General features: G+C 40.5%; 1 protein-coding gene across 11 annotated transcripts in view; it reads left to right on the top strand.

Annotated features, from left to right (window-relative positions):
* Nucleotides 1–23,700, top strand: part of HDAC9 (histone deacetylase 9) — a 491,112-nt gene that overhangs the window by 161,269 nt on the left and 306,143 nt on the right. For 9 of the 11 annotated variants that reach the window (XR_009631775.2, XM_060782133.2, XM_060782132.2 and 6 more), the window contains exon 3: nucleotides 5,514–5,576. Coding sequence is in view for 10 of the 11 variants with exons in the window: in XM_060782133.2 (XP_060638116.2) it covers nucleotides 5,514–5,576 (63 nt within the window). In the remaining variant the exon portion in view is untranslated. Of the gene's footprint in view, nucleotides 1–4,463; nucleotides 4,756–4,812; nucleotides 5,173–5,513; nucleotides 5,577–23,700 lie in introns of those variants that run through there. The other 2 variants (XM_060782136.2, XM_060782135.2) reach the window with 2 other exon arrangements.

The following is a 23,700-nucleotide window of genomic DNA, read 5'->3' as shown; positions in this document are numbered from 1 at the left end:
TGTAATAACAGATGAATCTGCATTTTCCTACAGATCAAAAAGTTCAGAACATTGAGAAGGTGTCCCATGCAAATCTTCATCTAAATGAAAAAGGGCAACATATAATCTCTGGTGTTAAAATGTCCTTTGGTGGTCTATGAACTTTCCAGTGAATTTAGCCCATTATGGATAAATGAAGTCTGTAATTTTCCTGCATTACACAAAGGAATACAGTGATTAGTACTGCTTACATTGAGTCAGAGGACACAGGGACATTTCTGATTGTCTTGACGTCACTAGAAAGAGTGATCCATACTGTTTTGTCACTTTGCTGTGCTTCATATTGATTTGTAATCACCCATGCTGGGAAAGAAGCTAGTAAACAGGAGAACTTTATTTATAGGAACCTGCCCTACTAAATAATGTTTAAAAATGTCTTTAAAGACCAGAGAGAGAGAGTATTGCATAAGACCAGTGATCACATTATCACCATGGATTTTTTTTCCTTTTCATAATACTAAACCATACTGGATTATTATTTTTAAAACAAATAGTTTAAGAAATGGGTTAGGGTCAGGGTTTGAAAAGGTTTATTCACTATAATTCTCACAATGACCCATCCAGCATCATTATTGCATACTGTTAAATGAAACTATCCATCTTAATCTATCTCATGTAAGTAGGGATCATATCTGGGTTGTTGTAGGTTTTTTCGGGCTGTATGGCCATGGTCTAGAGGCATTCTCTCCTGAGGTTTCACCTGCATCTATGGCAAGCATCCAACAGACCTCACTACCTCTGAGGATGCTTGCCATAGATGCAGGCGAAATATCAGGAGAGAATGCCTCTAGACCATGGCCATACAGCCCGAAAAAACCTACAACAACCCAGTGATTCCGGCCATGAAAGCCTTCGACAATACAAGGGACCATATCCTTCGGCTTCACATGCTGTGTTGATCCTGTACTACTCCTTGCATTCATGTAACTACAATTTCCTTTAGCCCTTTAAGCCCTAGATCTCTTTCTTTTCTGCTGAATCATCAAATGATGCTTAACCCCTTATTTTCCTAATAATAGTATTCAAAGACAAGAGCCAGTATATTGTTTGAATGTTGTACTGCTACTCTGGAGATCAGTTCACTTCTGGACAAGTCACATTCAGCCTCAGAAGAAGGCAAACAAACCAACTTTGAACATATTTTGTCAGGAAAACCCTTTGAAAGATTAATCTTGTAATCACCATATGCCAGAAATGATCAGAAGACACACAAAACAAAGTATTCAAAAAGGCCCATGGATTTGCCCCATATTGGGGCAAATCCATAAACTCCCGGAAGAGGGTTTAGAGAAGCCACCACCCCATGTCCTTCATAGCCCAACTTACCGTGCTCCTCATCCCATAGAACGGTAGTGTTGCCATGTGGCTTCCCCCCATTGAAGGAAAGGCAACACGGGAAAGCTCCCTTTTCGGTATGGAGCCCAGCCAGAAGTGCCTGTATGTCATGTGAAGAGCTCCATGCCACAAAGGGAAGTGAAGCAGTTCACGGCTGGCAAATCAGCCTGTTTGATGCGGGTGGCAATCTGTAATAGCTTATGCTATACATTTATTTCTCTCAGATACTCATAGGTACTACAAAATCTTTTCATGTTCTTATATCCTGCTTTTTCTCCTTGACTAGTATATATGTGCCCCAGTTTTGCTCCATAATGGGCAGGCTCTTCAACTGCCTTACCCCACTGCACAACAAAAAAGAAGGTTTGTTTGGCTGAAACACTTATATGCACAGTTGTTTATCAACCTCACAACCTCTGAGAATGCCTGCCACAGATGCAGGCAAAACGTCAGGAGAGAATGCTTCTAGAACATGGCCATACATCCTGAAAAACCTACAATCCAGTTTATCAAGTTGTTTTTTCAGCATGAATATTACTATTATTATTTCCAGAGTACACATATAACAGAACGTTTGATATATAAAGCCACCAATTAAAAGTAGTAATTTACACTTTCTAATAGTAGTAAAACATGTGTCTTATTTGAAAAAAACTTCCCAACGTTACTCTGAGATAGTCTTACAATAATTTGTCCTAACAAGCAATATGTGTATGTGTGTGTGTATTACATAAAGTATTCAAAGGTGACCTAATTGTACAACATTTATCATCATCTTGCTCTTCTTTTTGACAATGTATTTTTAAGCACTCAATGCTATTATGGACAAGTCTGTAAATGTTCTACCTATATATTCTGTGAAACAATTCCAATTATTTTGAAAACATTGTATTGTTTTATTTCTAAAAAGACAAGTTTATCAGGTTAGGTCAGGGAAAGACAGAATGAAAATTATAGGTAGAAGAAGAGATTGAAGTATTTGCTGCTGATATCATAAAGGAGCTTCAGTTGACGAGCCAGCATGCTCAGTTTCTCACCTACAATCCTGCAAATCGGTTCAGTTTGAAATTGTGGGATATGTGCATATACAGATAGACATGACTATGCAACCTCTCTGTGGATATACTCTAATCATCATAATCAACGTCGTCGTCATCATTATCATCTTTATTTATACCCCGCCGCCATCTCATAGGGACTCAGGGAAGCTTACAAATAGCACACAGTGGTGCCATACAGCATATAAAATATAAATATTAAAATCAATAACAAATTTAAAATCAGACATATAAAATTAACAAGAGCAGTAAGATCAATAAAAAATAGCCATTGATTAAAAATCCATACAATCAATTTAGCTTTCCTTGGCTAAGATAGTAGTCTGGCTGCTATCTTAAACATTATCAATGGCCTGCTGAAAGAGCCACATTTTTAAGCTCTTTCCAAAAGTGCTGTCATGTGGGGGCTTGTCTGAGTTTCCTGGGGAGGGCATTCCAGAGCTGGGGGGCACCACCGAGAAGGCCCCCTCTCTCGTCACTACCAACCACGCTTGAGATGGAGGTGGGACCAAGAGGAGGGCCTCCCTGCCAGATCTTAGAGACTTCACCAGTTCATGGGGGGGATGCAGTCACGAAGACAGGCTGGACCAGAATCATGTAGGGCTTTGTATACTTTAGGGATATTGCGATATTGAATGAGTTATTCCATCTCTGCTGTAGAGCAGTGGTTCTCAATCTGTGGTGGGTCCTCAGCTGTTTTGCCCTTCAACTGCCAGAACTCCTATCAGCTGGTAAACTGGCTGGGATTTCTGGGAGTTGAAAGCTAAAACACCTGGGGACCCACACGTTGAAAACCAATGTAATAGAGGTTCCAGCAGTATGTTGCACAATGCCTCAATTTAATTCCAAAGGTTTATCCACTGATTATTATTGTGTTAATAGCGCTCAAATTTCCAGTGTAAGGAAATACGCAAGATGAAGATTTTTGTACTACACTTAGCTGAATGGTCCTGGGACCAACAGACTTCTGCTTTTGTATGAGATCTATATCGTATAGTATGAGTAGTTCCTGCAAGAAAGGATGGCTATGTAAAAAAGAAGACAGAGTTGTTGTACTTGCAGTAGCTGTGTTACAGAGTGAATTTCAACAGGTATACGTTTTGTGACCTGCTGGCATGTCCTCTTCCACACAAGTATAAGAGGGCATGGCTGCTCTAATGCAGAAGTCTTTGTCAGTGGTTTTCAACCTGTAGGTCCCCAGATATTTTGGCCTTCATCTCCCAGAAATCTTAACAGTTGGTAAACTGGCTGAGATTTCTGGGAGTTGTAGGCCAAAACTCCTGAGGACCCACAGGTTGAGAACCGCTGATATTTGTGGGTAGCTTAGAAGTTGCATTTAAGGACTATGAAAGTGAAAAAGGAAGGTAATGTCAAGCTAGAAACTAACTTGAAAATGTAGAATAAATGAAAAACTGGATTTTGTTTTAGCCATATTTGCCTCTACCTTTACTTTAACAAAATGCTTGGTTTTGTAGTATTGCTGCATTTATGCATGTACCTTGGATCCCAATGTAGTTTTTATGCATCTACCAATATCATAAACAATGAATCCCCCTTAAAAATAACATTGCAGGACAAGGCACGTATGTGCCTATATCTTTAAATATTGCTATGCAAGTCTGGAAGCAGCTATTTTAAGTCAACACTTCCTTTTATATTTAGAGCCCTCTGCAGTATAAATTGTTCAGTGCTCCTCCTCACTTAGATGGAGGGCATTGTCGCTTGCAGCATTTAACACGCTGTGCTGCAACAGAAAACTGACATTAAGGAGAAACAATCCACTTCAAAATCAAAGTGCAATTCCTCGCTGGATGAGTTTTCTCTCCCCAGGGATGTGATGGTTTTCAGCTATCGTCCCTCTCCTGTTGCCTTTACATCTTAGAGCTGAACGACAGCAGAGAGATAGGAGTGCTCCAGCCAACTCTTTCTGCAGAGTGTAGCCAGAGAAACAGGCAACAAAAATAGAACATCCAGGTTTGCTGCGCGTGGGTGAAGCCGAAACCACATTATGAGTAGAAGCTTCCACAGTATTATTTTAGAACCAGCATAGATCTGTTCCCCTTTTGCTGTCTTGTCAAAGATGAGCCACAGTCTAGTAGAAGGGAGTGAGAAAGTACGTCAAACACCATTAAAATCCTGCTCCATCTCCATCACATGCATAAACACAGAGAGAGCGTAATGTAAACACACACATGCACAAATAGTACACACAGGGAGGCAGGCACAGGTTTGGCACTTGGAGAAGGTAATTGCTTCTTCGGAGGGATCACACTGGAGACCTGCCGCTTTGAAAGACAGAGACTGGCCAGCTGGGTTAGCTGAGGTATTTTTAAATGCATTCATGCAGGCTCCAATCATCCGGCCATGCTTGACCTATTTTTGGCTCAGGCTAGCCATTGTTCTATTTCTGTTGCCTGTGGGCCATGCTGTTGTTGATCTGTATGTAAATGAGATCTCGCTAGCTTCAGCCAACTTTGCAGAGAGAGAGAGAGAAAGAGAGGGAGGGAGGAAGAGGAGGAGGAACAAGAGGAGCCGGAGACAGATACACATATCAGAGTTGGGAGCAATTGAAACTTAACCCTCTGGGGAGTCAAGTCCCTAGAAACTGTGCTTGCTTGTTTTTGTTTTTGAGTGGTTTTATTTCTCTTGCTGGACTCCCAAGAATAACCTGGGGGGAAGGAAATATAGCCTTCCTCCACCTGCTCTTTGGTTCCAGAACACAGCTAACACAACAAGAAAGGTATATAATGAAACCTTTTATTGCACAGATATAGACACATTATATATCCTTATGCTTTATCTATACCCAAGGGGAATTGTCTTATGAGTGGGTTGCCGTTGTAGTCAGTGATTATTTTTTTTCTGTATAGAAATCTTTCTTATATGTAGTTATATCCATTTTAATAGCTAATGTCATAATTAGTAATTAATATCAAAAACCACCTCCTGAGGAGGAGGAAACAGGACCAGATGGGGTCGTTACAACGTCTCTGAATGGTTGAATCCTTCATGTAGCTGAAGTGCAGACTGATTGGAATATGATGCAGACAATTTACGAGAGCGAATCGTGTTTTTTCTCAGATGGAGTTTCAGGACGTGACCAGCTCTTGGCTCAGCAAAGAATGCACAGTATGATCACCTCAGGTAAGAGACTTGATACGCTCTGCTTCCTATATAAAAGCATGACAAAATTAAGAATTTGTTGGTATGCTCTGAGTCTGTTATCTTCGTTTTCTTGCTCACTGAAAAGAACCTCTGCAGCAATTAGTATTTTCAGTGAGTTCTACTGCTGTTTTGTGATTTATATATAATAGTGCTAGTTTGTAAGCAGGGGAAAGAAGTAGCTTGAATTTTCCTTGCTGCATTTTCCTTTCCCTGTTATGTCAAGTTTGGGGAATGCTTGCCAAAATTTAATTTTCCTAAAGCTTAAAAGTATATAAATTTGGAAGTAACTCTTATAGGTCTATTTTCAAATAGGTTACAGTTGCTCATTTACGTATTGGGGAGTAAAACCTATTGAATAAAAGGAGACTTTATAGTGGTCCATTGTTAAAAAGCCATAGAAATTAAATGAGGTTTTGTATATAGTTTCCTTTTCTTGAACAAGATCAGACCCCCTTATAGCCAGGGGCTCTTTTGAATCCATTTTCAATGGAATTTACCAATCAACAGTAGTACAGAATTCTAAGGGAGAAAGTATTTCATGTCACACAGATACATTTCAATGCTTTCATGTAATTGTACCTCTAGAAGTTTCTCAGAATGAAAGACTTTTTGCTAACATGCATTTCCAATCCCTGAGTGTTGTTTCGTAAAATAATTCTCAAGCACATCTAGATGCTCCCGATTTATACTTCATATCTATTATCTGAAACATATTTGTTGTGAAAGTTAGATGTGATGACTCACTAAAAGTGACTAGAGAACAGGTGTCTTAAAGATGTAGCTACAGAATTTTTGAGGCTATCTCCACATTTGAAAGCTTTCCTGGATTCTGTGATAAGCTTGTTTCCATGGTTTGTAAAAATCACAGAAGTTGATGAATAAATTTATGGTATGGTATGGTATGGTCCTCAATGGATATAGTATTGTCTTGCAAGTTATACAGTAACGAGGTTGTATGTGCCATATCAACCCCATTGATTTTAAAATGTGAGAGTCTTCCTTTCATCTGAAATATTTGAGCTCTTTATAGTCTTGTTCAAATCTTCATATAGATAACAACTGTAATTTTCTGATTGGGGGAAGAAAAGATTAGTTGATAGATTGCCCATTATGATATCTATACTTCCACGGCACCTGTTGATCATCTCTTCTTGCTTTATAGACTTTTAAATAATGCATATTGAATCACAGATAGATTCAAATGAGGAGTCAAAACATGAATTAGAGGGAACAGGGTCTCATAGAAACTGTGAAAGGCTGTTAGTTTATTTTTACATGCTCAAACTGTGATTCGTGCTGTGTATTTTAAAACAGAAAAAGAAAAAATGAATGTATAATTGCTAGAAATCAGTTGAAATTTTTTCCTCCATTGCATTTCAATGCTTTTCCTTTTTTTCTTGCCTACTATGCTTCTCATAGAGCATAGAATTTGTGTTGCTCTGGAAATCTTTCTTGTATGGATATACAAGAGACACTTGAACCATTGTGATTGCAGCTGCACTAGGAAGTTCCTCCTCACCTGCAAAAATGGTGATGTGTGGAAGTGTGAAGTCTTACCTGGCATTTCCAAACATCAATTTGATTCAAGGAGGTGTACTTGTTGACTTGAGTTATCACAGGCTGAGAAAAATCTGACAATATTCTCTTTTATGAACAGACAATCTTTTACAATTCAGGCTGAAATGCTATACACACTTATGTGGGAGCATAGCCCATTGAACACAGTGAAGCTTAATGCTAAGAAGACACTTTTCAAAATCATTCAGCACCAGGACACGAGAAATGGCATTTTATTATTATGGAATCAGATATTTCAAGAGGGCTTATTGTGGTAGGAGGGCAAAGGAAACAAAATGTATCAAAACAATAGAAAGATATAAAAAGGTTATGGTAAGGAAGTGGTATTGGGCATAATAAGGAAGAGTGAGCAGCAAAAAGGCAAGAAGATAATAGTGGAGTGAAGATAATGAAGCTGTGGCAAGAAAAGGACAACAGGAGAGTGATATATTTTGTCCATAGCCATTGATTCTGTCCTTGTTGCTGACGTGGAGGCTTCAGCCTAGAGTTGGAGAGGTCACAGTAGGAGAAAGCATTTAGAAGAGGTTGCCTGGCAACTGCCAAAATGCTTGCCCACTGTTTCTGGGTAACCACATGCTTTTTGCTTTCTCCTGTCTGCCTTGGAAGACATCCAGGCAGACATGGAGCTGAAGGCTCCAGTCTGCTTGGTACAGAATTTATGGAGTATGTACATCCCGTCTTGGAATGTCTTGGTCACTAGGGATTTCCAAGGACTTTGGCAGCTTGCCTGTGCTTTTTAAATCACCTGTGCCAGCCATTCGTCCCTTTTTTTAAAAAAATCAACATTGTGGTGAACTATTTAATGGATTTTTATGAGTTTAGATGAAATGTAAAGTGCTGTGAGTTCTTCAAGTGCCTTTTGAATACCCTGCAGACCAGAGCTGGAAAGTCCAGTGAATGAGGATTGTGTTCAGAGTATAATATAAGTAGGATAAATTGGACAACTGCTATGATGCCAACAATCATTATTCATTATTAGAGCTATCACCTTTTTCCTGGTCCATGTCTTGAACAATATCCTGACCCACAGTGGTTTAATTGGTGGGAGTATCCTCCATTACTTCATTTCTACACCAGGAAGAACTTCACATGATATTTATAGTATGTGAGGCTGTTTTAAAGTGAAAGCTTGTTTCGTCAGGCTACTAAAACTTGCCAGTTTTAATGGTGAATTCATTAGTCTTCTAATCACAGCTTTGGTTTACTTTATCTGACAAAGTTATAATTACTACACTTCAAAAATGATTTTTCTTGAAACCAATGACATGTGTTCAGAATTTCAAGATGAAGAACATAGCTTGTGCTCTCATTTGCGTGACTTGGGGAGTCATGCAAATGAGAATTCCATTGCAGGTTAGTTTTAACTTACCAATACTTGTAAAGTTCAAATATAGGTCCTGTCCTAGTATCAGAAAGCTTTTTAAAAGTGTGTTTTTAAAAAAAATATTAGAAAAATAATTATAATATATAATTATATTATATTATATTATATTATATTATATTATAAATATAATATAACATAACATGGCCTACATCGTTTACTATAGATCTTTAAGAAAAGACATTAACACAAATTAAGCATATACTAAATGGATTCTATTTGAGGCACAAAGCCTTAAATAAACTGTGCAAGCATTCCTCAGCTCAGACCACTCAGTCTTAAGAAATAAAAATGGATCTAGGAGGCATTTGATACATGCTCCCAAACTAAACTGTCACAAGAGTTTCTGAGGCTATGAGGCTTGTGAAATATTGCTGTCATTTGAAACAGCTCTTCTAAAATTCCCTTAATTACTGCTTCCTCTGTTTGTCTCCTTCTCAGTCTGCAGTGTCTATTATGAATGAGATGAGCTGGATACGTACCAATCAAAAGTCAGATTATGAATAGGGAATTCTAGACTGGTGCCAAATAAAGGCACCTAGGCAAGTGCTTCATAATAATAGAGTAAGGTATATGTCACTGCAGTCTTTAAAGTTCTACAATAAAAGAGAAAGGAAGGAAGTTTTCTTTTTGAGATGCTTTTTAATGGTCTGTTATGACATACCTTGCTCTTCCTTGGCTCACCTTTAAATGAATATATAAATACATTGGCTCAGGATTGTTGTTTCAATATATGATATAATTATGTTGGCCTTATGCAACATAAAGTGCTAGCAGAGCCAGATACCAAAGAAAGCAATGTGCTTGTTGCCAACTCTGGAGAAAGAAGTTCTCAATATATATTGTTGAGCATGGGTGAAGCTCTATGAATTCTAACAAATCATAAAATAATTTGACAATGGCTGAATTCTGTTTGTGGTCCCTGCTAAAGCAGATTTATTGCATAAGTGTTAACTCTCCATTTAGCAACTGCTCAAGGAAGTCCAGAAAGGTCTTTATGCTTCCCCGCATTTCTGTATTTTCAGATCCCTTTTCAGTAAATCAGTGAGCTGTTGAGAGCACAGCCTTTTTTAGAATTGTTGGCCATGATCATGCTTCATTCAAGGTATGAGTGTTCTCAGTACTCTTGCATTTATCTAAAACAGAACACAGCAGCAGTTCATTGAACTACTTACTCCTAAGAAGGAGGTAGATAAGGTGCATCTTTGGGTTTTCACGTAGTTGGTCCTCCCAGAACTTCCCCATTTTCTGGCAAAAAAGCTGAATTACATGTTCTGAACTTCTAAATTAACCACAGGGTTGCCCTGAGATGTGCAACAACTGTCCTGATTTGACAGTGCTGATTAATCCTGCATCATCCCAGTTTTGCAGCTGCTTTTAAAATGTTCTAGTTTCTCTCTCCTCCTCCTCCTATTTTCCTTTGTCCTTAGCTTGCTTCAATTGCTTTAAATCAAATCCAAAGTGCACTCAAATAATTCAGCAGCAAGAAGAGGAGAGAAAGCCTACCTTGATTATTTTAAAAAAAGAAAAACCCCCAGAAATGTACCATTTTCAGATTTCTTGTTATTTTGGGGGTCCTTTCTGGCAGATTATGCAACCTCCAAAGTGTCCAAGGTACAAAGTCTTTCCCAAAACTATCCAAAGTTGCCTAGTCCTGTCCTAATGGTAAATCCTGACATGGTACATTGTGCAAGATAGCATACAAACCACATGTCCAGAGCCATTGTTCATTAATTTATCAGCCAAGTCATGTCGGAAAACTGCAGAACTATTTATGTGGAATGCCCTCCCCCACAAATAATTTCAGAGATTACACAGCTGGCTATAGTAGACACAGCATGGTTTGGTGCTGTAGGCAAATGTTTAAGGAGTTGTGAACACCTGTGGCACTGTTATTTTCCCTTAGTAATTATTTTTATATCACAATGATATTGAATGCTGCCTTCAAAACTAATATATAGGTGTAAGTTCTAAGGGGCCTTGTTATTATTATTTTTAAAATCCCACATTGTCATGTTTTTTAAACAACCTTTTATAAGTTCTGTTAAGAAAACAGGAAAATAGCATGTTCAACCCATACCAGGGCATACCAGTGAGACAATTACCCAAATGGTTGTTGTTGAAGGATGAGAAGCAGTCAGAGCTACCTATGCCATGTTGTTTATCCTCAACCTGAACATTAACCTCTTGCCTTCATGTTCAGAAGAGGATGTTGTAGGACAGTTAATGTTGAAGAGTTAACCTTTTAGTCTAGTCTCTTGAATGTAGAAGCAGATAGTGCTGATTCTACCTTGGCCAGCACTGGATCATACTGTCTGATCATTGAACATATTTCTACTTTGCCATTCTTATGTATGAAGGACAAATAGTGGGAAAACTGAACTATTTTTTCCATGGGTAAAACATAGATGTCATAATAAACATATAGTTTATAGATAATGCTCTTCTCTTAAAATGATATTTGTATAGAAAGTTGTCCTGTGGAAAACAATCTTGATGGTGAATATTTCAGGGTTAAGGAGATAAAGTTTGTTTAATTTATTATATACTGCATTGGAAATCTACTCGGTTGCACTTTAGATGTGTGGGAGAGCAAACAGTGGTAGGAATTAGGTGAATGGTGAATAGGAGGAATGAATGGAGAATAAAAAAAGTGCTTAAGAACCTATGCTCAGTCTGGGAGTTTGTTTTCCATAGTAAACTAACTTTGTTTTTGATGTTATTATAAAGCAACTGCTGAATCAGAATTTTGTCAATATATTGCACATCATCCAAGAGTTAGTAGAGTCAGCTCTACATTCTCAGTTAACTTTAAGACAGAAGTGGAGAAAGAAATATTATGTGACAATCCATGTGTCTTATTTTTCTGCATTATGACGTAATCTTAGAGTTAGTGCCCCTGTTCTCACAAGCGACCGAATAAACGGAGCAGAAAAATGGGAGCTCCTAGTAGTGGATGTAGCGTTTAGCTCTCCCACATCAAAACAGGGAACTTTGGAGGGACTGGAGCCAATCACCGCTCTTCAAAGACCCTCAGTGGGCCCACGTTACTCTTCCAAAACAAACAAAACACCAAAGCAACTACAGATTTTACTTTCACAAGATACATGAAGTTGCAGCCAAAGTGTTTTCAAATTAAAGTGATCTTCCAGTATTTCAGTTCATTTTTGTCCATAAAAACATGTTTTTGGTGGAGTGGGCTGCAGTAATCACTAAAATGATGACAGCTTCATGTAGCCCACACTCTGCATGTAGTCTGAACTCTCCAGAACTCCAGCATCATGGAAGATAATGCTGACTGGAATCTAATGCCACATTTCCTGGGAGTAAGCCTTATCAAACTCAATTGTGCAAATGAACCATTGACCTTTGAGTGGATACTTATAGAATTGCTCTGGCATATAGCGAAAAGACTTTTTATTTCTCTTCATGTATTCGAAACATGTAATAGAAATGGGCCTGCACATGCTAGTACTTTTTCTTATATCCTTGTGCATGTTAGTCATTTCCCCTCATGCACTAATCTTGCCTTACTTCACTGATTGAACAGAATGTTCAAGAATGATCAGGAAGAAATCTTTATCATGTAGATACAGTGTACACAACACCAGGAGCACTTATCCTTTACATATTTGGAAAAAAAATCCCACAAGACAGCTATTTTCAGTTCCCTATGTGTACATTTATGCAGTGGGAGATGGTAGTGCCTTTAAAGCAAATTCCATTTATCTTAAGAAGCTATATATAAGAACAAGTGTCATTTTATTTAGCATTTCTTAGTTGTTAAATCTCTGTGCATTTCAGAGTGTAGCTGTTATAAAAGTACTACTAGTGAAGGACAAAATGATTGGTATAATCACTGAACTGAGATATTTATTCCCACGGTTAACATAAAAATGGAACTTTACTAAAAACAATGTAAAATGCTGCAGAACTTCTTTGCTATTGTTTTATTTGCTTGTATTGTGAAGCTAGCAAACATAATGTACATTTGCTAGATGACACCTATAAGAGGGAATAGGAATATATTCATTGTTGCTGTGTGCTAAACATTTATCTCAATACTACTAATTTGAGAGATCAGTCTTTTTATAGTAAGTATTTGGAAAGTGTTTACATACCAGGTGGCCAGTTTGTACCCTCTCCCAAATTTGCAGGCGTGTCATAAACATTTGGATATAGTATCCTTTTTTGGCTGGCAAATGCTAAAGAGGTGTTCATAGAGTTCTCTCTTTTCATCATGTTATACTGTATATCACTAGTCTAGTTCAGTTAAAGTTAGATTTCATGATAAATTCACAAGGTTTATGAATGAAGTGATTACTCTACAATCTGTTAATAATTTGCAAATAATAATCTAGATGTAGAAAAATGAAAGTATGTATGTTTGTACTTCAAAGGCTCTTTTATGGCTTGATGGATCTGAACCAAATGTGGTATACGTACCTTTCATTATCCAACTTAAAATACTGGTGCAGATTCAACTCACAAACCAAACCTTTTGTTACATATACCTTCATTTTTAAAACTAACTGTATTGATGGCCCATGAACCTCACACTGCAGTGCCCAGATGCAACCATAAGAGGGCACTAGACAGGCTACCTCTAAGGGAGAGATGTCAAATGGAAGAGGGCTAGTGCTTCTCAACCAATGGGTCCCCACATGTTTTGGTCTTCAACTCCAAGAATCCTAACAGCTAGTAAACCGGCTGGACTTTCTGGGAGTTGTAGGCGAAAACACCTGGGGACCCACAGATTGAGAACCACTGAGCTAGAGCATCAGCAAGGAAACAATCTAGGAGTCTCTCTCAGAGGTAGGCGAAAACACCTGGGGACCCACAGATTGAGAACCACTGAGCTAGAGCATCAGCAAGGAAACAATCTAGGAGTCTCTCTCAGAGGTCCAGAGCACTGCCATGAATAAGTTTAAATGTGATGAGGTAGCAGGACAGGCCTTTTCAGAGAGCCAGGGAAAAATGGAACTGAGCTAGAGGAAAGAGGCAGTTGGCAGCCCCTCTTCCCCAGTTTCCGTTTGTTTGGGGGGGGGGGAATCAGGAGAGGCAAGGAGGCGGCAGCCTCAGAAGGGAAGGAAGAAGGCATATCAGGCAACACTGGGTACAAAGCGAATGGTTCATAAGTTGCCAATTCATTCATCGTGAATCGCATGTGGATATTTGCCAAAGTACAATATCCCACTCTGATGTAGAAGCAGAGTGAGATAACTTTCCCAGGTATGAAAGAGAGCCATGCTTCTGATCACCACTAAGTTTAGTTATATGAGCAAGCTTGAGTAAGAGTCAAACAGTCAGAGTGACCAGCTTCCAATGAATTTTGGAAAAGCCCAGTAAAAGTATAACAAATAATTCCTAATATGTCATGTTTGAGGACAAATGTTCTGAGTTAAAAACACATATGCCTGTAAACTACTAGGTAGAATTTGGATTATGGGTCCACCTGGATCACAGAGCTGCTAGGTGTAAAGAGAAAGTCTGTGTTTATGTGCCTTCAAGTTGCTGGTTGGCTTTGGGCAACCTGTAAATATCATAGGCTTTTCTTAGGCAAGGAATAAAGAGATGATTTTCCAATTCTGTCATCTAAAATAATACACACAGCAGTTGGTGTTCATTGGTGGTCTCCCATCCAATAACTAAACTGCTCTGACCTTGCTTAACTTTCAAGTTCGGGAAGAATCTGGTGGCAGGGTGTATGTAAGCAAGCATGTGTGTGTGTAAACAAGTCTATGTGTGAGAGGGTGGGATTTAAAGAAATTTGTGTGTGCTTGTGTACATGCACACAATTGATACAGAAGGACAAATAACAAATAACGAGAGGTTTTGAGAAATAGCACTGGATTTAATTTCTGAAATTGGTATGGAAGGGTACTAATTAATTCAGTGTGATATAGTTGGGGAATCTGCAGAGCTCCAGTTGTTTCTCAGTTACCATTTACTTCAGTCTTTGTCATTGATCAGGATGATTGGGGCAGTCAGGAACTGTTCTTCAATAGTATCTGGATGACCATGGGTTCTCCAGCTCTGTACAGCAAGGTGTCTGTGATCCAGGACAGGCCCCATCCTGGCTCTTTTTTGAAGAGTCGGGGTTGAGCACCCGACTGTTAATAGCTGTTAAAAAAGCTGTTAAAAAATGCTGTCGACCTAAGCAGTTCAAAAACAGCTGTGAGCTGTGAGTAGAGAAATTAGGGACTGCTTAAAGTGGGGAGGCTAATTTATGACATCATAAAAATGCTGGAGAGCAAGGAGGAAAATACTATGATCAAAAAGGCTCGCTGTCATAGTGGAGGAAGCGACAGCTCCCCCTGTGGCCGGATTGAGCAACCTCCAGGAGAATCCAAAGTGGAAGAACTGCTGAATGGCCTCTGTCTGTCTGTATGTCTTGTATGTCAAAAATGGCATTGAATGTTTGTCATGTATATGTACATTGTGATCTACTCTGAGTCCCCTTCAGGGTGAAAAGGGCAGGATATAAATACTGTAAATAAATAAATAAATAAATAAATAAGAACAAATTATATTTTGAATTCCAGTCACAGTCATGTGCTGTATGGCCTTGAGAAACATGGGTTCCAGTTCTGCCTCGGGCACATAAACACAACTGTGTGTTTAGGCAAGTTGTGTTCTCCCAATGTATTAGGGAACAGTGACGTGTCCTGTTATGTGTACTTCAGCCCACATGTATAAACAGGGCTAAAGGGCTTATAACAAGGAAGAGGAATGCGGCTTTGCTTACCCATCTACAAAATAAGAACAGGAAAATAGTAACCTACCTCACAGGATTGCTTTGTGGACAAATGAGCTAAGGAAATGTTGTTACTAAACATAATCCTTTGGATTTGATTGCTTATCCAATAAACAATCCTTTCCTTTTCCTTTTATCCGATCTTGGTAGGGAGGAACTGTAATGGGATGAAAATGACTTGCTTTATATAAACATACTAATGCATATTATTTGAGTTTTTATTTATTATATAATTGTACATGCGAAGTTGATTTTCTTTTAAGTGTGTCTATATTACATATGCATCAAAAGTGGTAAGGCATAATGAGCAAGTCTATTCTGATTTGTAGTTAACAACTCACCTGGTTGCCATAGGCAACTGGGAATTTCATGCATGTGCGTGAATTGGCTTATAAAGAAGGAATGGGTGTCATATCCATCCCTTCACTGCTAGCTAATGAAGAGGGAAAGTCTCTTTCTCCATCACTACTGGTGTGAAATATATATTTCCTCTCACACATAGTCAGCAAGAAACTGTAGGGTGCTCACTCTTTGTTTGGCTAATAAAATATTTTTTTCTGGCTAGAAACTTTGATTTGCAAGGCTAAGTCTACCTGAAAATTCCTTTTGCTATGAAAACATTTTCACATATTAGCATGCTTTTGTTATTTTCAGTATAGATGGGGAGTAGGACCCTTGATAAATTAATCTATATTGGATGCTGATCTGAAGCACAGTCTTCTGTGGAGTAGGCTGACTCCTCTGGGTCAGTTATTCTTAGCCTAGTTTATTTATATCTTATGGCATTACAGGTCTAAGATTAGTTGGTTAGGCGTTATCATACCATCTGAGTTACCTCCTAATATAACTCTACACCGGAATGATTATTTATAGAGGGAGCATTCTGTCATTTTTGAGTTATTTCTAGGAGTTTAAATAAAGAAGAGTAACAGGCAAGAAAAAACACAGATTCCTTCCTGCTGTGAGAACAACACGATAACTGCGTGTCGGAGGGTGGGGGGTGATATTGTTCCAAATGTGTGCTGGTTGCAGATGTGACAACCCTTTTATCTCCACTACTTTAAGCTAAACTGAGATGCCGGTGGGTATAGTTCTCCCATTTGGACAGAGAAAGAAGAAGCAAACTGAAATACCCTGTCAAAATGTACGCAGTAATGTGGATGACAATGACAGCTAGGGACATCCACAGTCTATTTTTAGGAAGATGCTCGGTCAACTCTTGCATCCATCCGAAGCAACATGCTTCTGCATAGTTCCTCCCATTAATGGTCATTTTAGAGAAAACATTCCTCCCAAAATAAATGCCCAGAGATATTAGGTGTGTTGTGGTAATTGATGTACTGAGGGACTGGAGCACTTTTTCTTTCTCCCCAAGCTTGGGAAAATTACTTTTTGGACTACAGTTCCCATAATCCCCAGTTGAGATGCAAATATTGTAGAAGTTGTCTTAAAAGAAACTTTGTGAAGATAGCCCCCCCCCCCCACACACACACACACTTGTAATGGAGACCACATTAGTAACATCCTCTCCCCTAAGGTAGCTTACTTGCTTTCCCTGCTGTCTACATCCAGTTTACTCTTTTTTCCCTCACTTCAACCTTAAGTTCTTCTGACTAGAAAAGCCTAAATGTTGGTTATTTATATTTCCTTACATCTGTCCTAACACCCTCATCTCTCCTTTTCCCAAAAGCTATTGATATAATAATAGGAGTGTATAAAATTTCCTGATATTTTTGTTGGTATCCATAATTATGTTCTATTTTTATTTAATCTGTTTTTTTTACCAATATTTGTTGATCTGTGTTGCTTTGGTTACTGATTATTACTGTGTATATTGTGTTTTTGTTGTAAGCCTCCCCAAATCATTTTGGTAGAGGGGGTGGCTTACATATAAATAATAATAATAATAATAATAATAATAATAATTATTATTATTATTATCTTCAATGTTAAAAGCCCTCTCAAAATACATATTAAAATACATATTTTAATGCATCCTTGAAATATCTGGGGAGGTGAGAAATTCATTGGAGGCTTGTCTGCCCATTAGTCTGAGAGGTGTGGACCAGAACATTTTGTTCAGGATTATGGTACAGTGAACTGTATAAAGCATTAATTCCATACCTTGTATAGTGTTCCCGTGTCAGCATATTGCCTCAATGTTTAGGGTTAGCAGCTATAACACACATTATATGAACATGAGTAACCCTCTGAGTGCATAGATTGTTTCAGGGAAAAGGAGACTTACTCTACAGTGAGAAACAGAATGTTTCCAAATAGCAGTTAGTGGCGAACACAATCAAGAGGATAGCATGGTCTCATTGAGGAGGGGAAAAACTTGTTTTCTGCTGTTTTTTATTGTGTTTTATTGATTTGTTATTGTTTACCTTGTTTACCTGTGTCATATAAATTATTTGGTTTATTTATTATGTACTTTTGGCATTGAATGGCTGCAATTTTTTTGTGTGAGACGTCCCGAGTCCTCGGGGGAGATGGGATGGAATAGAAATAAAGATTATTTATATTTATTTATTTTCTGCTGCTCTGGAGACTAGAACATGAGACAATCTATTCAAATGCAGGAAAAGAGATTCCACCTAAACATTAGGAAGAATTTATTGATGGTAAAAGCTGTTCGGCGGTGGAATATGTTGCTTTGGAACATGGTAGAATCTCTTTCTCTAGAGATTTTAAAGCAGAGTCTGGATGGCCATCTGTCGGGAGTGCTCTGATTGTGTGTTCCTGCATGGTTGGGGTTTAACCAGATGTCTCTTGGGATTGTTGTTCAGTTCAGCTGGATGGAGGGAGAAGATACTTCCCTTTGACCTAGAGAAAGTACAGTAAAATGTCGCTACTCCATTAGTAGCAACACAGTAACTTGTCTTTGAATTCAAAGTGTCTCTGTCTTTAGTTTTATTTATACAGCAGTTAAAAGTTTTCCAGGTGTAGCGCAGTATAGGTTACTTGAGAAATTCAGTGTTCTCTGCCTAGGAAACGGGCCTGTGGTGCCACCCTGGAAGCAATCTGGAAATAGAAGGATTGTGTTCAGATGTATATTATATAGTATATTATATATTAATGCCCATGGAAACCCAATAGGTGGTCTTGGACAAGTAACACAAGTAACAGTTTCAAAGAAAGAAAAAGGAAGACCTTCTCCGTAATGAGAGTTTTCTTGGCAAACACTTAGAGTCACCGTAAGTTGGAAATGTCTTGAAGAACAGCACACAAATGGCTAGAAAGTGAGCCCATTATGTGGACTGCTGGAGATTCAGGTGAGGCATGGAACCTCACAATACTGAATTTGAAGTCAGGGTGGGACTTGGTTTAATATCATGAGGCCAATTGATAAAAAATGACACCAATGAATCTTCCATAGAGAATTACGTCAATGGTATTGGAAGCATTTGAAATGTGCTGGAAAGTGCTATATCAATCTATTTTTGGTTATATAGGTGCTTGTATAAACAAATAACATGCAATATGTTGTTGTTGTTCATTCGTTCAGTCGTCTCCGACTCTTCGTGACCTCATGGACCAGCCCACGCCAGAGCTCCCTGTCGGCCGTTACCACCCCCAGCTCCCTCAAGGTCAGTCCAGTCACTTCAAGGATGCCATCCATCCATCTTGCCCTTGGTCGGCCCCTCTTCCTTTTGCCTTCCACTTTCCCCAGCATAATTGTCTTCTCTAGGCTCTCCTGTCTCCTCATGATGTGGCCAAAGTACTTCAACTTTGTCTCTAGTATCTTTCCCTCCAGTGAGCAGTCGGGCTTTATTTCCTGGAGGATGGACTGGTTGGATCTTCTCGCAGTCCAAGGCACTCTTAGCACTTTCCTCCAACACCACAACTCAAAAGCATCGATCTTCCTTCGCTCAGCCTTCCCTAAGGTCCAGCTCTCACATCCGTAGGTTACTACAGGGAATACCATGGCTTTGACTAGGCGGATCTTTGTTGCCAGTCTGATGTCTCTACTCTTCACTATTTTATCGAGACCGGACATTGCTCTCCTCCCAAGAAGTAAGCGTCTTCTGATTTCCTGGCTACAGTCTGCATCTGCAGTAATCTTTGCACCTAGAAATACAAAGTCTGTCACGGCCTCCACGGTTTCTCCCTCTATTTTCCAGTTGTCAATCATTCTTGTTGCCATAATCTTGGTTCTTCTGCGTGGTACTGTGAAATCCACACCTGTATTTCCCTGCGTCCACGCAGCTGACTCGGATCTTTCTTGAAAGCTTTTCCTAATTAGGGACTCCAGCCCCGCCCATCTACTCCTAATAAAGCCAGGCAGCGGGGCTTGGAGCCTTAATTCCTTTTGTCCGCGAAAGCAGCAACAACTCGGTGTTCTCTCCTAAAACAACTATTGGTTTGACTCAAGGACTCCAGTTTGACTACTCTAACAGACAGCAATTCCAACTTTTGTTCTGGGACCTTTGTTTATCCTATTTAGGCTAGTGGGAGGACAAACCCACTCCCTCCCTCTAAAAAAAAAAAAAAATGCCGTGTCCTCTGAGGCGCAGGCTTTTTTGCCTTTGGCAATGGGCAGTAACTTACCTTCCTTTTCTTCTGTTCCCCTCGCTCAGAAAGCAGGAGGGAAGAAGATTTTTACCAGCCTACCACCCCTTCCAGACCCAGGAACTGGTAGAGCTTGTGGCAAAAAACTGCCACTGTGGCTTTGTGCCAATAACTTTGTTTTGGGTTGCAGCCACGCCTCTCAGCTGTCTCTGTTTTTTAAGGACAGCTTGCTCTCACTGCCCGTGCTTTCTCTGCCCCATTTACCCCAGCAGGCAGTGGACGCTGCAACGATCCCTGCCATGCTTTTGCCCCCCTCAGGGGAGGGGAGGCTCAAGGCAGCCACGCCACCTGTGTGAGTGATGGCTAGCCAAGGCTTTGCCTCCACGCCCATGGCATATAACGCCTTGGAGGGGCCTTTGGGTTGCAACAATTCCTGCCATGTTTTTGCCCCCCTCAGGGGAGGGGAGGCTCAAGGCAGCCACGCCACCTGTGTGAGTGATGGCTAGCCAAGGCTTTGCCTCCACGCCCATGGCATATAACGCCTTGGAGGGGCCTTTGGGTTGCAACAATTCCTGCCATGTTTTTGCCCCCCTCAGGGGAGGGGAGGCTCAAGGCAGCCACGCCACCTGTGTGAGTGATGGCTAGCCAAGGCTTTGCCTCCACGCCCATGGCATATAACGCCTTGGAGGGGCCTTCGGGTTGCAACAATTCCTGCCATGCTTTTGCCCCCCTCAGGGGAGGGGAGGCTCAAGGCAGCCACGCCACCTGTGTGAGTGATGGCTGCCAAGGCTTTGGGTCTAAGCCCATGGAATATAACTCCTTGGAGGGGCCTTCGGGCTACTATCCTCCCTCTGCGTCATGCTGCCTGGGAGCTTCAGTGACGGCTCAGAATGTAAGTACTGTGTCTTTTGGACCGCATCTCCACTTGGCCCATGCCTCAACAGGTAGGTTGCTACTCTTTTGCATAGGCAAACTGCACCCTCCTTTCCTTTTCAAGGATTTGTAGTCCCTTCTTTTGGTTTTCAGGAGTTTATTAAAACTTTTTCCTAAGCTCATTCTGGTGCTTCCTTCAGCTGCAACCAGTCAATGAGTCTGATGTAGATTCTGACTCCTATGAGTAGCAGATTTCTCCTACTCTTGAGGAGGACTTTTCCATCCCAGCTTCCTTAGGGGATGTGTTACCTAATTTTTTCTCCTTGATTGCTTAGAGGATCTGCTTTTCTCAGTTGAGCAACAGCAGAAACAAGCTCCAAGTACAGTTCTCCCAGTTCTCCCAGCACTTCCATATTCGCTTAAGCTTGGAGAAAAACAAAGGGCAACTCCTGTATCTGTGTCTGGAATTTCTAAGTTTGTAACTGCACTTTACTGCATACGCACCTTTTCAGCAGAGTGGTTAGTTAAGCCTACTAAACTGAACTTTATTGTGGTCAAAGTTGTTTAATCCACTGTGATAAGAAGATCCACCCCACTGCTAGCCTACTTACTTGCATGATTCATTACCATGCTTGTCTGGCAGCCTCTCAGGTAGCTCAGCACCTTCTTTGGATCTTCTTCCCCTACAACATCAACAGATCCCAAGGGCTTTCTGTCAGTAGTATCTCACCTTAGCTTCTCATCACAACGCTACGGCTAAGCACAGCACCGATACAGTACTAAGGTGTTTGCTGCTGTTGCAGCAGCCATCCACCAGCATGTGTAGATCCTCTACCCTCTCCAAAGTAGGCAGAGCAATGGCAGGATAACTGCCCATGGCAGAACATAGCCTGCTTCTAAGTTTGGCTTTTTACCACAATCTAGCCTAGATAGTGGTGGCCAGCCCCTCAGCTTAATTATCCAGGGGTGACAACAAACTAAAGGGAAAGAAGAAGATCAGGGCCAATAGTTTTTTCGCATGCATTTTCTCTTCTTTAATAGCCTCCAACCCTTCAGCTCCAGTTTTTGGAGCTCCACCTCATCATTTTTAGATGCATGGCATTAGATCTCTTCTCACTCATGGGTGTTGGAGATTACAGAGCATGTTTATGCAATTGAATTTTTCAAACTGTCCCCAGTAGGGACTCTACGGGCCACTCCTCCTCCTGTGTTATAGCAGGAGGTAATTACTTGTTTCAAAGGAGCAGTAGCTTCTTTACATCTTTCTATGTTTCCTTCTTTTTCCTTTTCCCCAGCTGTTTTTTTGGTTTCCAATAAAGGCAGTGGGCTTTGGCCAGGTTTGGACCTTACAGGATTTTATGCATATATTGCATATTGCAAATTTCAGGTATTGTCATTACCAACCATCCTCCCTCTGTTATCCAGCAAGACATGGTTCAGTAGCATTGATTTGAAGGATGCCTTTTTTCATGTGGTATTAGACCACAAAACGGTAGATTTTTGTCACTTTTTACTAGCAGTCAGGTTTTTTCATTTCAAGTTCTTCATTCTGGTATCTCCACAGCTCCACGGGTGTTACTAAGGAGATGGCTGTATGCCGGCTCATCCCTGGGTGCACGGGGTAGTATTTTCCCCCTATATTTATGGCTGGTTGCTGGTGCACAGTCCTGTGAGTATCTACAGAGGAACATTCACTTTACTCTCTTTATAGCAGACGCTTGGTCTTTTTATCAACAAGGTAAAATTTCTTCTTCAGCCTATCCAAACAACCAATTCATGGGGCCTGTATTGGACTCTTGGCATGCAAGAGCCTACTTGCTAGAAGACAGGTTTCTGAATCTGCATTCATTAGCTCTTTGAGTCTGGCAGAAGCCATACATCCATGCCAAGGATGTCCAGTGCTTTTTGGGACACATGGCATTCACCACAGCTGCCACTCCTTTCTCCTGTTTGCACCTTCGGCCTCTCCAGAATTGGTTTCTTCGGGCACTTCATCCCATGCAGGATGAGCCCAATGAATGTGTCATTGTCCCTCTAGCCATCCACAGGTCTCTCAACTAGTGGACTCATCGCTCCAATCTCTGTGTGGGCGATGTTAGCAACCGACACTCACCTCGAGGGTCACACCATCCATGGTCCTTAGGCGGCCATAGAGGGCATGGAGCACATCAACTATTTGGAGTTACTCGCAGTACAAATGGCACTGCACCTTATCTGTCATTTGCTCATGGACAGTATTGTCCACCTTACTTCCACCACCACGATTGTGATTTGCTTGCCCTCATCATCAGAATCGGGGACTGGTATACCATAACCATCAGTGCCATTCATCAAGAACTCTCTTGCTGGCTCCCTCAGTCAGACAGTTTATACTGACCACTAATGGTCCCTTCATCCTTCCCAGGCATGGGAACTCTTTGTCAGATGGCACACTCCCCTTCTGGACTTGTTTGTCTTTGGAGCACGTCTTGCCTCCACCAGACAGGCTGTTGGGAGATGCCTTCCTCCTGGATTGGACATCCACCCGCCTGTACATCTTTCCACTATTGCCAGTGCTGTCCAGCATGGTCTCTCGTCTTCAAGCAGAGCAGGTAGATTGCATTCTCATCACGCCATGGTGGCCCCGCCAGCCATGGTTTGTCATTCTGCTCCAACTTGCAGGCAGTTGTTACATTCAGTTGCCACTCAGACCAGACTTGCTGGCTATGAGCAACAGCCCGGTCCCGTACTCCCAGGTCACTCAGTTCCGGTTGACGGCGTGGCAGCTCCAGCCTCAGCCCTCTCTCAACCAGTAAAGGGCATTTTGGACCTTGCCCTGAGCCCTGCCACTAAACATTGTTACATTTGTAAGTGGTGTCATTTTTGCATTTTTTCACAAAAGCAAGGGGTTCAGCCTCTGTCTGCTTCCACTTCCCTCCTGGATTTTTTGATCTCTCTGTCAGATTCAGGACTCTCATTATCATTCTTGAAGGTCAATCTGGCAAATATAGATTCGTTTAGAA

The sequence above is a fragment of the Anolis sagrei genome, chromosome 6 (genome assembly GCF_037176765.1).
Source record: "Anolis sagrei isolate rAnoSag1 chromosome 6, rAnoSag1.mat, whole genome shotgun sequence".
NCBI lineage: Eukaryota > Metazoa > Chordata > Lepidosauria > Squamata > Dactyloidae > Anolis > Anolis sagrei.
Note: the sequence above shows the minus strand (reverse complement) of the source record. Positions and strands in the feature narration are given on the sequence as shown.